The 15536-nt window shown below is 42.4% G+C and overlaps 1 protein-coding gene across 1 annotated transcript in view; it reads left to right on the top strand.

Annotated features, from left to right (window-relative positions):
- The window catches only part of LOC140734920 (uncharacterized), a 127424-nt gene that overhangs the window by 85098 nt on the left and 26790 nt on the right, over positions 1-15536 (top strand). The window contains exons 16-20 of the mRNA XM_073059624.1: positions 189-278; positions 1721-1840; positions 7971-8176; positions 10114-10194; positions 10304-10381. Of these exons, the coding sequence (XP_072915725.1) occupies positions 189-278; positions 1721-1840; positions 7971-8176; positions 10114-10194; positions 10304-10381 (575 nt within the window). The remainder of the gene's footprint in view (positions 1-188; positions 279-1720; positions 1841-7970; positions 8177-10113; positions 10195-10303; positions 10382-15536) is intronic.

Below are 15536 nucleotides of genomic sequence, written 5' to 3'. Positions count from 1 at the left end.
AGGACGATAGTTCTCTGTTTTCTCCCTCTCTCCTTTCTTAAAAAGTGGGATAACATTAGCCATTCTCCAATCCTCAGGAACTGACCCTGAATCCTCAGGAAATGCAGAACGACTATTACCAATAGAATCTATATGTTTCTCTTTGTACATTACCTATATATGTATGCATGTGGTTTTCTTGTTAACAGATACTTCTGCATTTAAAGATTGATGTGAACCTGCAGGATTACAAGGGAGCAACGGCATTACATCGAGCTCGAGATACAGACACCATCCAGGTCAGTTTGGTTTAACACGGGAAGCAGTAGAAAGTGGCATTTCTTTTCTGTAGGTAATTTCACCTTAGTTAAAATGTGTCATAAGTTTGGTGTTTTTTAAAAATATTTCTTTTATGCTGTTTATTATTCTGCTTTAGGTTATTTGCAGTATTGAGTATTTTTGATTCTAGCAAAATAACGGGCCAAATTGTGTTGTGTCCAATTACTGACACGTCTCTCTACTCTGTTGCGGAACTTTACATTCAGTCCAACAGCAGAGCCTGGTTTGGTTATAAATTCTTGGCTTTACATTGAGAAATCTGCCCCCCTGATCCTATGCCAGCTAGATTTAGTGTTGGATTAGAGGCCCATTCATTTTAATCTGACTTCTCTTGGCATGGTGAGGAAATTATATTATTTTATTTCAATGCTCCTATTCATTCGGAAATGTTTTAACATGGTTTTAATTAACTTCCTTACTTTACTTTTTAGTTCTTTAGCTTTTCAAATCACGTTTAACATCTTTTAAATTTCTCTGAATATCAAACATATTTGTAAGAAAAATCCACACAGGATATGAGACAGGGCCTTTAGACTTGTTATTTGCCCAAGGCTGTTATACTCTGGCGATGGAGCCTCAGGACTTTATCAGTTCAGGTCTGCTTGGTGCTGAGGTTTCATCTTGTCTCACTGCCTGGCACCTACCCCATACTCATATAATCATTGTTAGCGCATGGGATGAAAGGTGGAGAGTCCAGACATTATCCACCAAATGCTGGAGGAACTCAGCAGGCCAGGCTGCATCTATGGGAAACAGTAAACATCCGACGTTTTGGCCTGAGACCTTTCTTCAGGACCAAGCAGTGTCAGGTTCTGCAAAATCCTGTTCTCTAGGCAGTGGAACTTCTATTTTTGTAGGCTATCTTTAGTTATTATTTTATTATCATCCCTGAGACCTGACACGGTCACTCTGTCAGAAGCCTCGGTCGTGGTGGAACTGACAGCTTCTTGGGAGAACTGGATTGAGGATGCATTTGAGTGTAAGAAGGTCAGATACCAGAAGCTGATAGAACAGTGCCAGAGACAGGGGTGGAGGGCACAAAGCGAGCTTATAGAGGTGGGGTGTAGAGGTTTTGCTGGCTGTTCACCATGCAGAACCTACTCTCTCCTTGGCATTTTGGGGGCTGCAAAGAAAAGAGCCTTCAGAACCAACACAGAGGCTGCTGAGTGAGCCTCCAGATGTCAATGGATCAAGGGGTGTGACCCATGGGCCAGTGCTGCTGGAAAACAATCCAAAGACTGATCAGCCCTGGCTGGGCCGTCTGGGCGAGAGTGTCTAATATTAAAAGATCTGAAACACCTGATGACCTCAGGTTACATCACTGATGATGTGTTCCAGCGGATCCTAGGATGTATCTCAGTGAAGAAGTTTCTACATTTCCCTAATGCTCTTGAACTTTCAGCTGCTAACGGACCATGGTGCTGATGTTAACTGGTCGGATGGGGACGGCAATACGCCTTTACATATGATGAGCTATGGTGAACTGACGAAGCCAGCAAGATTGGACTGCTTGAAACTTCTGGTAAGAACGCTGTGCATTTCAGAGACAAAGTTATTATCAAGCAAACCCTCACCCTGGTGGCTACTGTGAAGTGGCAAAATGCATAAATGCCAAAATGAAGCAAACAAAAACAATGGGGATTTAATGAGGATTGGAGTGGGATGTGGTGGGGTGGGGTGGGGTGGGGTGGTGGAGGGAAGTTAACATCTATTTAGACTGGAATGCGCAGCACAGCATATATCAGAATTACAGGTATTATACTGTTCTGGAGTTTTTTGAGATGCTCTTTTGCAAAGATAGGCATTTTCTGAAATCAACAAGGACTAGTGGTCCTAATTTGTTCAGTGATAATCCTACAAGGTCATACTATGATCACATTTAGATAAATGTTGACATTTTAAGATGAGAAGTGGGAAACAGTTCCAAAATTCTAAACTTGGGTAAGGCTGATTTTCACAAAATTAGTAAGGGATCAGGTGTAGTTAATTGGACTGGCAATTGGAGAAAAGGACAGTAAATTAGGAGACGGTGTTGAACAAGGAGTTTAAAGTGGTACTGAACTAGTTCAAATGGTTCAGACATTGAGTTCTGTCAAAATCAGCTTTTCTATCTGTCTAAAATGATGAGCGATTGTATAAAACTAAAAGGACATTCAATTGGACAAAACAGGATTGTACTGGCTAGAAAGACTGCAAGAACAGTCAGATACAGCAAAAGAAAAATGTGATAGAAAGAAAGTAGTCATAGAGTGATAGAAAACTACAGCACAGAAACAGGCCCTTCAGCCCATCTAGTTTGTGCCAAACCATTTAAACTGCCTACATAACCCTCCATACCCCTACCATCCATGTACCTATCCAAACTTCTCTCAAACATTAAAATTGAGCTTGCATGCATCATTTGAGCTAGCAGCTCTTTCTACACTCTCGCAACCCTCTGAGTGAAGAAATTTTCCCTTAAGTTTCCTTTAAACATTTCACCTTTCACCCTTAACCCATGACCTCTAGTAGTAGTTCCCACCCAACCTCAATAGAAACAGCCTGCTTGCATTTACCCTATCCATACCTCTCATAATTTTGTAAACCTCTATCAAATCCTCTCTTAAACTTCTATGTTCCAAGAAATAAAGTCCTAACCTTTTCAATCTTTCTTTATAACTCAGGTCCTCCAGACCTGGCAACATCCCTGTAAATTTTCTCCATACTCTTTCAACCTCATTTACATCTTTCCTGTAGGTAGGTGACCAAAATTGCACACAATATACCAAATTAGGCCTCACCAACATCTTGTACAACTTCAACATAACATCCCATCTCCTTTACTTAATACTTTGATTAATGAAGGCCGATGTTTCAGTCTCCTGATGAAGGGTTTTGGCCCGAAACGTCGTCACTACCTCCTCCCATAGATGCTGTCTGGCCTGCTGAGTTCTGCCAGCATTTTGTGTTTTTATCCGATGTTTCGAAAGTTTTCTTTACAACCCTATCTACCTGTGACACCACTTTCAATGAATTATGGCAGGAAATTTATACATGTTATCAATGTTAAGGGAATGAATTCACAATTGTAATTTGAGAGGACGGTCAACAACATGAGCCCTTTAAAATTAATAATGGAAATATAATAATAAGTAAGAAAATGGATGCAGTTTGCAACAGGGAAGAAAGGATATTAGCATCCTAGGCAATCTGACAAAATTGAGTTGAACCAGAGACAGGACTCAGCAAAAATAAACTTAAACAAAATCACAATAATGAAGAAAATAGCAGTCAAGCATACAGAGGACTTCCTTCTGGGAATTTAAAGGGAATAAGTAGGGGCATTACAAGTGTTGCAATGATCATATTCAGAAGTCATGAATGGCACTGATTCTTCACTGTGCAGTGAGCTCAATGCATGCCTTTTATGCTCACTTTGAAAGGAAGAAATACACTCCTCCCATGTGAATCCCCACAGCACCTGGCAACATACTTATCTCTGTCTCAGAGGCTGATATCAGTATATTCTTCAAAAGTGTCAACCATTGTAAGATGTCAGATCCTGACAATGTGTCTTGCCAAGAAATAAATGCATGAGCTGACCAACTGGCCAGAGTGTTCAAGGACATCTTCATCCTTTCACTGCTCCAGGTGAAGGTCCCACCTGCTTCAAATGGGCAGTGTTCAAGAAGAGCGTTGATAGCACATCAACCGTACTGAAGTGCTTCAAGAGTTTGATGATGGCTAGAATTAATTCCTGCCTGAGGAAGAAACGGGACCTATTGCAGTTTGCCTACCACTGCAAGCCCACAGCAGATACAATCTCATTGGTTTCTTTGGAACACCTAGACAGCTGTCAGAAATGTATCAAGCTATTGTTTATCGATTACAGCACAGCATGCAAATCCATCATTGCCCCAGTCCTAATAACCAAGCCTCTGTACCTTCCCTATTGGGGGATCACAGTCAGTGCAGATTGGTAATTGTCCTGGGGCAATCATGCCAGCTGCTCTACTTCATTAGGTTTTTGAGGAGATTTGATATGTCACTAAAGACTTTTGCAAGTTTCTATAGATGTATGGTGGAGAGCTTCCTGACTGGTTGCATCACAATCTAGTATAGAGGCTCCAATTCACAAGTTTGGAAAATGCTGCAGAGGTTTTCAAACTCATCCAGCTCCATTTCGGGCACAACTATCCAGAACATTGTCAAGGGGTCATCCCTCAAGAAGGCAGCACCTATCATTAGGAACCTTCTTCATCTGGGACATGCTCTCTTTTCATTACTACTTTCAAGAAGAGGTATAAGAGTCTGAAGACCCACATTCAACATTTTAGGAATGGTTTCTTCCCCTCCGCCATCAGATTTCTGATTGGACAAGGAACTGTACCTTATTAGTCCTTCTCATTGCACTAGATATTTATTTAGTGATTGATAATACTTTTATGTCTCTACACTTACTGCTGCGGCAAAACAACTGATTTCACATCATAAGAAAGTGATAATAAACTTGACTTTGATTCTGAAGTGCACAGGAACAATAATCATTCCTTTAATGGACAAGTCTTTTAGAGAAAGCTGAAGGTAGAAACCAGGGAACTGTATACTACTTGACCTCACATCTCTTGTAAGAAATTGTAAGGGACAATACTTTGATTCACCAGCATTTTAAGTTTTCAGCTAAATTTGAGGGATCTAAATTACACAACAAAGTTCACAACATATGCCAGTGACCTGATTCTGATCCATAATAGATTTGCAGTTGAGGGTTAGACCATAAGATATGAGAGCAGAATTAGGCCATTTGGCCCATTGAGTGTGATCTGCCATGGCTGACCCATTTTCCTTCTCAGCCCTAATCCGATGGGTTCTGATGGAAGACTAAATTACAAAGAAAAAATTAAAAGGCAGAAAACAAGTAAAACTTAGAAATGTAAATATACGTATTAGAATGTATAATGAGAGATTGAAAAGGATGTAACAAAGTAGGTTCTGAGTATTCAAAAGCCAGAAATCTGTGTCTGTCCAATGGGCTATTGTGTTTCCTGTACAGCAGTCCTTAAAATAACATGGACAGGTACATAAATGAATAAGAAAGGCAAATGGAATTTGGTCTTTGTGATTATCATTCTCAGAGTGCCAAATAAGAGTTTATAACCTATCACTACATAAAGCCCACTTTAGACCACCCTTAGTTCTAGGCAAAACAATGTAGGGAGGCATGTTGGCCTTGAAGTGAGTGTAGCTAGAAAGATACCATGCCTGAGGGTAAATTATGAAGTGAGATTACATAAACTGGGAATTGCATTCCCCAGGATTTACAAGGTATCATCATATTAAAGGGGATTCTTGATTGACAGATTATTTTAGATGGTTAGAAGGTCTTGGAAAATAAGAAACTGTCTACAAATTTCATCCATGTCTTTGTAGTGTGGCATTGGGAATATTTCTGTGTACAGAGGGCATAGAGATTTGAAAGACTTGCACACTGTAATTCTGTTAGGTTAATGGACAAATTTCAATCTGAAGTTTATGGCTTTGCCAATGAAAGAAGATTGGTTAAGACGAGTATATAGAGTTAGGTCATGATCTCACTGAAGAGTGAAAAAGGCTCAAGAAGCTAAAAAGCTTCTGCTGCTATCTGCCAAGGCAACTAAAACACTATAAATATGTGAAAAGTATGCCAATGTTGCAGCTTTCTAAAACTCTAGTTAGGCTTCATTTGGAGTATTGGATATAGTCCCAACTGCTTGCCTACTTACTGTCCGCTACGCCGCTGGTGTTTGGGGCAGCAATGAAAGTCATCCATTTCTGGCAGTGTTTAGAGCTTTCTTCGTCATGTCGGTAGCTCAGATTTCACTACTATCAGTTATGCAAGTCCCGGATGGAGACTCAGGAATACCGTCACACTCAGATGTAGAAGGATTCTTCATTGCTGTTTCCGTAACAATTGTGTTTTACCAGTCAGGGTTGTTAGCCAAGAACTGAACCCCCAAAACCTGGAGGACCAATGGACCATGCTTAGTCTGGCCTCTAACCTTTGATCTGATTGACATGGGTGACCTTACCAAGAGCCAAAGCAGAAAGCCCTGACTCCAGCCTACAGAACTCTCTGGTTCATTGAGGCACACAAACCTCTAAACCCAGTGACAAGGTTGCGATCCTATTGGAGGCATACAGTTCTGGTCAACCCATTATAGGAAAGATATTGAGGTTGTAGAGAGTGTACAGAAGAAGTTACTGGGATGCTGCCTGGAGTGCATGTGCTATAATGAGAGAATGGACCTGGGTTGTTGGATTGAAAACAACTTGGAGCAGCAGAGCCTTAGGGGAGAACTGATAGAGGTTTATAAGATTAAAAGAGGCAGAGATAGAGTGTTTTCCCAGGGTTGAAATGTCTAATACCAGAAGCCATGCATTGTAGGTGAGAGAGGGGTAATTTTAAAGGTGGTGTGAAGGGCAAGTTTTTTTACACAGAGAGTCATGGGTGCCCAGAATGCTTTGCCAGAGTTGTTGCTAGAGGCAGATATGTTAGGGAACTTTAAGAGATACTTAGATAGGCATATAAATGAGAGAAAAATAAAGGGGTATGGACAATGTGTAGGATGAAGAGATTAATTTAGTTGGCTACGTGATTACTAATTTATTGGTTCAGCACACCACTGTGGGCTGAAAGCCTGTTCCTGTGCTGTACTGTTCAAAATCAGGATCAGGTTTAATATCACTGGCATATATCGTGAAATTTGTTATAATGTGGCAGCAGTACATTACAGTACATAATAATAAAAACGGTGAATTACAATAAGTATACTTATATTTAATAAGTTAAATAGTAGTGAGATAGTGTTCATGGCTTCAATGTCCATTCAGAAATCGGATGGCAGAGGGGAAGAAGGTGTTCCTGAATCAGTGAGCGTGTGCCTTCAGACTTCTGTACCTCCTTCCTGATGGTAGCAATGAGCAGAGAGCATACCCTGGGTGATGGGGGTCCTTAATGATGGATGACACTTTTTTGAGGCATCAGCCCTTGAGGGTCTTCTGGATGCAGGGGAGGCTTGTCCCCATGATGGAGCTGGCTGACTTTACAACTCGCTGCAGTTTTTTTTTCGATATTGTGCAGTGGTTAGAAAGTAGGATGATGGGTGCTCTCCACAGTACATCTGTAGAAATTTACAAGTGTCTTTGTCGACATCCCAAATCTATGTTCTATGTTATAAGTCAATTTTGTACTGATGAATTGTTTTTATAATGAAAGCTATACATTTAATATTGGTTTTATTTTTATGTGAGACCTTCCATTCAGTGGAGAAAACAGAGGTGAAATCAGATTTTTATTTCATAAAATCCATAATGCATGATTTTATTAAAACTCTGCTCTAGTAGGGAAATTTTGTTAACAGAGGAATGTTACAATAATGGATTCTGTAACTATGTTGAAAATCTGGTATAATCTAGTTAATATTTACTAATTTATATTTTAAAGGAGTTACATCATCTATTAACAAAAAAAAACTCCATTGGATAGATTTTGTAACTGCATCTGCTCAAAACTTGGCAAATGCTTGCTTTGTATCAATTGCTAATGTTATTTTATAGTACTAAAATAGCTTTTAGTCAAGATCCTGACAGCCAATGTTACCGGCTAATTACAATGAATTATTCTATGTACTCAGCTGTCTCAAAAAGCTACAATAGGAAGTTTGAACAAGAAGGATCTGCTGCCAATCCATTGTGCTGCGATGCAAGGTAGAATAGACGTTATTCAGCTTCTTCTGCAGTTTGATACAGAAGAACAAATTATATCAAAGCTAATGGCAGCAAAAGCTCCAAGTATCCTATATCTGTCCGTGGCCAATAATCACGTTGAATGTGCTCAATGGTAAGATTATGTAATATTTATTTATGATCGCAATGAGACTTCTGAAATCCAGATGCTTCTTTATTAAACTAATAAATCGCTGTTAACTTAGAACTCTTGGGAACACTCTCTACTGTTGCTTTGTGATGGCAGCTGTAGAATTGTTCAACCATGTTGTAACAGTGTTTTGTTGAGGCCCTGGTGACTTACTTTACTTAAAACCGCTGGTGTTTAGGGAGCAGTGAAGGTCCTCCATCTCTGTCTGACTTTGGCCATCATAACTTTCCACACAGGATTCTTCACTGTTTCCATAACAATTGTTTCCTCAGAAGTCAGGGTTGTTAACCCTGAGCTGAACCCCTGAACCAGGAGGACCAGTGGACCACTCTGTCCTCTGCCTTTTGACCCCTTTTTTATGCCATGGACCCCTGCCATTAACCGAGGGGTCTGCGCACCCCAGGTTGGGAACCCCTAATTAGGGAAAAAATGTTCTCGTTTTCATTTACTCGAATGAGTTGCATTGTTAGAGTGAATGAGAAAAGAATTCCTGCTCAGAAAATGATTCTATTGTCTCCTTCACTGTGCAACCTTATGCCTCTGAAAACACCCACGTCCACCAATGTTCTTTTTAAACTATGGGTCGGATATGCCATGAAAGTTAAAGAAGCAGAGAGCAATAAGCATCTTTCTTTTCACCCTGCTTGATGGTATACAAGTTAAATAACAATAAATTTGGCTGAACTTGACTTGACAGAAGACAAGCTGTATTGTGCTTGACTGCAGATTTCTGCAACATTTGTGGATTCAGGGTCATAGACTATATTGTTTTGTATTTTACTGATATGCTTGTTGTCTTATACCTGCTATATGTGCTTTGTGCTGTGTATGACTATTGGTACTGTGTTTTGCATCTTGGCCCCAGAGTAACGCTATTTCATTTGACTGTATTCATAGGTATTCATTTATGGCTGAATGACAATTAAACTTGAACTTTGCACTTCTAGCAGGAATTCAGCTGTCCTGTTGAAGTACAAATATATACCAATGGATATTTTATGTCTTTCTCTACAGCATCTTTAGTTTACCTTAGCCCTTAGTGAAAAGTATTTGTTTATAGTTTATACTTACTATACCATAAATTTTTGTCTTTCTTTGATTGTTTCAAATTTTCATTGTGCTGAAGACAATCAAGCTTCATTTCACTTCTGAATTTAATTAAAGAAGATTTATCAGGAGTGTTTTAAAAGTACAACACTACCTAAAGTAAATCTGTTAATCAGCACGATCAACAAACCTAAGCATTCACCATTAGATATCGGGTGTACCATCCACAGGATACGATGCAACAAGACTCAAAACTGGGACTTCTTTGATCCAGATCAGGGGTTCCTAACCTGGTGTCCATAGACCCCTTGCTTCATGGTTTTGATCCATGGCACAAAAAAGGTTGGGAACTCCTGATCTAGAAGGACAAATGCTGCAGGTGCATGCAAACACCATAAACCTCCTTCCCAAGTGTGGCTATATACTGTTGTCCTTTATCAAAACTAGGCTATATTTCTGCAACTTGAAACGTCAATACATTCTAAAGGCATCTTCATTATAATGGACTATATGTGTTTCAAACAAATATCCACAGCTTGTTTTCTCTAAGATAAAAATAAAGGGTGATCATTGCTAACTTTGCTCAAAGAATCACATCCTGAAAATTATGTTTTAGTTTTAATTATAGAAAATTATTGTTTATTTACTTTATCTGAGAAAATCTTTGTGTTATTTACATATTTTAAAGTCAAAAAAAGCAATGAGAGGTTTTGCATTAATCGGCTTCCTAATTATGTACCAGATGCTGGTAGATTAGAATAGTAGAGGCACAGATGGTAGGATATTGAGACTTGGCACATTTATATTTTACATTTACCTTTTATTGTTTAAAGCTGGTTTGATTTTGTTTCCAGGCTGACAGAAAAAGGATTCAGTTTTAAACCTGATGAGCAGGAAGAACTGCTGTTTGGATTACTACAGGATGAAATGGGAGTGTATGTCATCACCATAAATTTAACTATCACTTTAGTTTGTAGTTATGATGATTGATGTGGTGGAGACATTTAATGGGTATTTACAGCATTAAAACCTGTTTTGGTGCAGGCAAGGAAAAGTTCAGTGTCTGGAATTTCTCATAAGGAATGGAGTTGATGTTAATGCAGTGGACAAGCAAGGAGAGAGGTAAGGAGCATGCTTTAATTATGACTTTGGCCCAGGGTTAACATGGTTGTGATCATGTTTACCCTAAGTGTTAACTGGTAACTGGCTGGAAGCCCGAGAAGAGTTTATTTGTCATATACACCAGGAAAGCACTAGATCCTTTTGTTTTAACCCTGCATTGTTTGGAATTAAGATGAATATGTATAATTTTCAAAATGCTAAAATTTGAAATCCAAATTAATAGAGTGAAGCAAAAACTGTTCATATAATGAGTACTAAGAGCTCTGAAAAATAATCCTTTTTACATAAAATGCTAGAGGAGCTCAGCAGGCCAGGCAGCATCTATGGAAAAGGGTAAGGAGTTGATATTTAAGGCTGAAATCTGCCATCATGACTGGAAAAAAAAGAGAAGCCAGAGAAAGAAGGTGGGGGGGAGGGGAGGAAGAAGCACAAGGTGCTAGGTGATAGGAGAAACTGGGAGGGGGAGGGGTGAAGTAAAGAGCTGGGAAGTTAATTGGTGAAAGAGATAAAGGGCTGGAGAAGGGGAAATCTGATAAGAGAGCTTAGAAGATTTGGTTCGTATTCTGCATGGAGGTCGGTGACCAGTGGTGTTCCACAGGGATCTGTTCTGGGACCCCTCCTCTTTGTGATTTTTATAAATTACCTGATTGAAGAAGTAGAAGGGTGGGTTAGTAAGTTGGCTGATGACACAAAAGTTAGGGGTGTTGTGGATAGTCTGGAGGGTTGTTAAAGTTTACCGCGAGACATTGATAGGATGCAGAAGTGGGCTGAGAAGTGGCAGATGGAGTTCAACCCAGATAATTGTGAAGTGGCTCATTTCAGTAGGTCAAATTTGATGACAGAATATAATATTAATGGCAAGACTCTCGGCAGTGTAGTGGATCAGCGAGATCTTGTGGTCCTTATCCATAGGACACTCAAAGCTGCTGCTCAGGTTGACGGTGTGGTTAAGAAGGCATATGGTGTGTTGGCCTTCATCAACCATGGGACTGAGTTCAAGAGCCGTGAGGTAATGTTACAACTATATAAGACCTTAGTTAGACCCCACTTGGAGTGCTGTGTTCATTTCTAATCACCTCACTACAGGAAGGATGTGGATACTATAGAGAGAATGCAGAGGAGATTTACAAGGATGTTGCCTGAATTGGAGGGTGTACCTTATGAGAATAGGTTGAGTGAACTTGGCCTTTTCTCCTTGGAGTGACGGAGACTGAGAGGTGACCTGATAGAGGTGTATAAGATGATAAGGGGTATTGATTGTGTGGATTGCCAGAAGCTTTTTCCCAGGGCTTAAATAACTATTACAAGGGGGCCTAGTTATAATGTGCTTGGAAATAGGTACTAAGGGGATGTGATAGGTGCATGGAATGCACTGCTGGTGGCGGCCGTGGAAGCGAATACAATGGGATATTTTAAGAACTTCTTAGATAGGTACGTGGAGCTTGGGAAAATAGAGGGCTATGCACTAGAGAAATTCTAAGCAGTTTCTAGAGTAGATTACATGGTCGGCACAATGTTTTGGGCCGAAGGGCCTGTAAAGTGCTGTAGTTTCTATGTCCATGTTCTAAGACATGGAAGAAAGGGAAGGAGGAGGAGTACCAAAAGGGGGTGATGGGTAGGTAAGGAAGAAGGTGAGAGTGGGAAACAGGAATGGGGAAAGGTGAAGGGGAGGAGGGTTCAAATACCAGAAGTTAGAGAAATCTATGTTCATGCCATCAGGTTGGAGACTACCTAGCTGGAATAGATAGATAGATACTTTTATTGATTGAAAGGAAATTACAGTAAAGTATCTATCTATTCCATCTGGGAACATAATGTGTAGCTTCTCCAGACTGAGTGTGGCCTCATCGCACAGTAGAGGAGGCCATGGACTGACATGCCGGAATGGGAACTGGAAGTGGAATTGAAATGGACAGCCACTGGGAGATCCTACTATTTCGGGCAGAGCGTTGGTACGTGATCTCCTAATCTGCATTGGGTCTCACGGATAAACAAGAGGCCACACTGGGAATGCCAGATATAGTAGCTGACCCCAATGAACTCACAGGTGAAGTGTCACCTTACCTGGAAGGACTGTTTTGGGGTCCTGAATTGCAGTGAGGGAGGAGGTGTAGGGGAAGATGTGGCACTTGTTCCAGGAGGGAGACCAGTGGGGAGAGACAAGTGGACAAGGGAGTCGGGTAGGAAGTGATCCCTGTGTTGGGGGGGGGGGGTGCAGGGAAAGACTTGCCTGGTGGTGGGATACCATTAGAGATAGCATACACAGAGGCTAATGGGATGGTAGGTGAGGACAAGAGGAACTTCATCCCTGGTATTACGTCTACACTCCATCCACTAGTAAAAGCAGGCTCTCCTACTCCCCATTCTCATTCCTGTTTCCCTCTCTCACCTGTTCCCTTACCTGCCCATCACCTCCCTCTGGTGCTCCTCCCCCTTCCCTTTCTTCCATGGTCAGATTCCCCTTCCTCCAGCCCTTTATCTCTTTCAACCAATCAACTTCACAGCTCTGTACTTCACCCCCTCCCCGTCCCCCAGTTTCACCTCTCACCTACTGCCTTGAACTTCTTCTCCCCTCCCCCCCACCTTGTTCGGTTGACTTTCCAGTCCTGATGAAGGGTCTCAGCCTGAAACATTGACTGTTTATTCCTTTCCATAAATGCCACTTGTCCTGCTGAGTTCCTCCAGCACCTTGTGTGTGTGGCTTTATCAGAGCTGACTGTATTTTTGATTAGTCCATAATCAAATCAAAATTATGATCCACTCCCAATAATGGAAGAAATTCAGATTGTTTTTCTTTATTATATGAGCTACGAGCCTAAATTAGGATAAAATTTGAATTTGAAATTACACTGAACATGTAAGAGGGATCATAAACACAAGAAAGTCTGCAGGGGTCCCGGCCCGAAATGTCAACTGTTTACTCTTTTCCATAGAAGCTGCCTGGCCTGCTGAGTTCCTCCAGCATTTTGTGCGTGGTGCTTGGATTTCTAGTACCTGCAGATTTTCTCCAGCTGTGATATAATTAGGAATGTCAGAATGCACCAGAGGATAGTCCTGACATTGTCGAAGGATCAATTGGAGATAGTTAATGTTGTTCCTGTACTGGGGAGGGGGGTGGGGGCGTTGCACCTGGTTTACACAAACACCCCGACGTGTACCGGGTGGAGCCCCGCCCCCACCTCGGTTACTCAGACCACATCTTTGTTATGCTAATTCCAGCATACAGACCGCTTATCAGGCGCTCCAGACCAGTTCAGAAGCAGGTGAAAACCTGGCCAGCTGGAGCCACCTCTGCTCTTCAAGACGGCTTTGAGCACACTGACTGGCACATGTTCAGGGAGGCTGCAACCGATGGCGACTCTACCAACTTAGAGGAGTGTGGTGAACTACATATACCTGTCTGGACTGCTCCTGTGGCTCCTCCCACAGACCCCCGCTGACTGCTCCTGTGGCTCCTCCCACAGACCCCCCCGCTGACTGCTCCTGTGGCTCCTCCCACAGACCCCTGCTGACTGCTCCTGTGGCTCCTCCCACAGACCCCTGCTGACTGCTCCTGTGGCTCCTCCCACAGACCCCTGCTGACTGCTCCTGTGGCTCCTCCCACAGACCCCTGTATAAAGGCGATTGAGGCCTGATGCCCGGCCTCATTCCCCAGGATGTAGTGTTGTTCATTCTTCCAGTCAATAAAAGCCGATACCTCGCTTCTTACGTCTCAGAGTGAGTTATTGATGGTGCATCAAGGAGTACACAGCATCAGTGACCAGCTACATCAGCAAGTGCATTGATGATGTTACTCTGTCCAAGACCATCACTATACGTGCCAACCAGAAGCCATGGATGACCGCGGAGGTGCGTGCGCTGCTGAGGACCCGTGACTCCGCCTTCAGAGTAAGTGACAATGCAATCCTAACAACAGCAAGGGCCAAACTGTTCTGGGTCATCAGAGGAGCAAAGCCTGCACACACCCAATGAATCCACAGTTACTTCCAGGACAGCGGCGACACACGGCGCATGTGGAAGGGCATCTAGGACATCACCAATTACAGCACAATATCACCTGACTGTGCAGGTGATGCCTCCCTCCCAGATGCGCTGAATAACTTCTACGCCTGTTTAAGGCAGAAAATGACGTGGCGGCGAGGAAGTCCACACCTCCTACAAATGACCAGGTGCTGTGTCTCACCGTGGCCGATGTGAGAAGAACCCTGTGCAGGGTCAACCCACGGAAGGCTGCTGGACCAGACAACATTCCTGGTAGAGTGCTCAGAGGATGTGCAGACCAGCTAGAAGATGTTCTCACTGATATCTTCAACATCTCCCTGAGCAACGCCACAGTTCCAACGTGCTTCAAGGCCGCCACCATCGTCCCATGCCGAAGAAGTCTTCAGTGTTCTCCCTCAATGACGACCGTCCTGTTGCACTCACACCCATCATCATGAAGTGTTTCGAGAGGCTCGTCATGAGGCACATCAAGACCCTGCTGCCCCCCTCACTGGATCCCCTGCAGTTTGCGTACTGTCCCAACTGCTCAACAGACGAAACCATTGCCATCACCCTCCACCTGGCCCTAACCCACCTGGACACAAAAGACACGTACATTCGAATGCTGTTCATAGACTTCAGTTCAGCATTTAACACAATCACTCCTCAGAAACTGATTGGAAAGCTGAACCTACTGGGCCTGAACACCTCCCTTTGCAACTGGATTCTAGACTTCCTGACTGGGAGACCTCAGTCAGTCCAGATCGGAGACAAGAACTCCAACACCATCACACTGAACACGGGGGCTCCCCAGGGCTGTGTGCTCAGTCCACTGCTGTTCACTCTGCTGACCCACGACTGTGCTGCAACACACAGCTCGAACCATATCATCAAGTTCGCCAATGACTTGACCGTGGTGGGTCTCATCAGCAAGAACGACGAATCAGCTTATAGAGAGGAGGTGCAGCAGCTAACGGACTGGTGCAGAGCCAACAACCTGTCACTGAATGTGAACAAAGCAAAAGAGATGGTTGTTGACGTCAGGAAGCCACTCCTCACTGAACATCGACAGCTCCTCGGTAGAGATTGTTAAGAGCACCAAATTTCTTGGTGTTCACCTGGTGGAGAATCTCATCTTGTCCCTCAACACCAGATCCATAGCAAAGAAAGCCCA

This window comes from Hemitrygon akajei, chromosome 10 (genome assembly GCF_048418815.1).
Source record: "Hemitrygon akajei chromosome 10, sHemAka1.3, whole genome shotgun sequence".
In the NCBI taxonomy this organism is placed as follows: Eukaryota; Metazoa; Chordata; class Chondrichthyes; order Myliobatiformes; family Dasyatidae; genus Hemitrygon; species Hemitrygon akajei.
The sequence above is the reverse complement of the archived record's forward strand: the minus strand, read 5'-3'. Positions and strand labels throughout refer to the sequence as shown.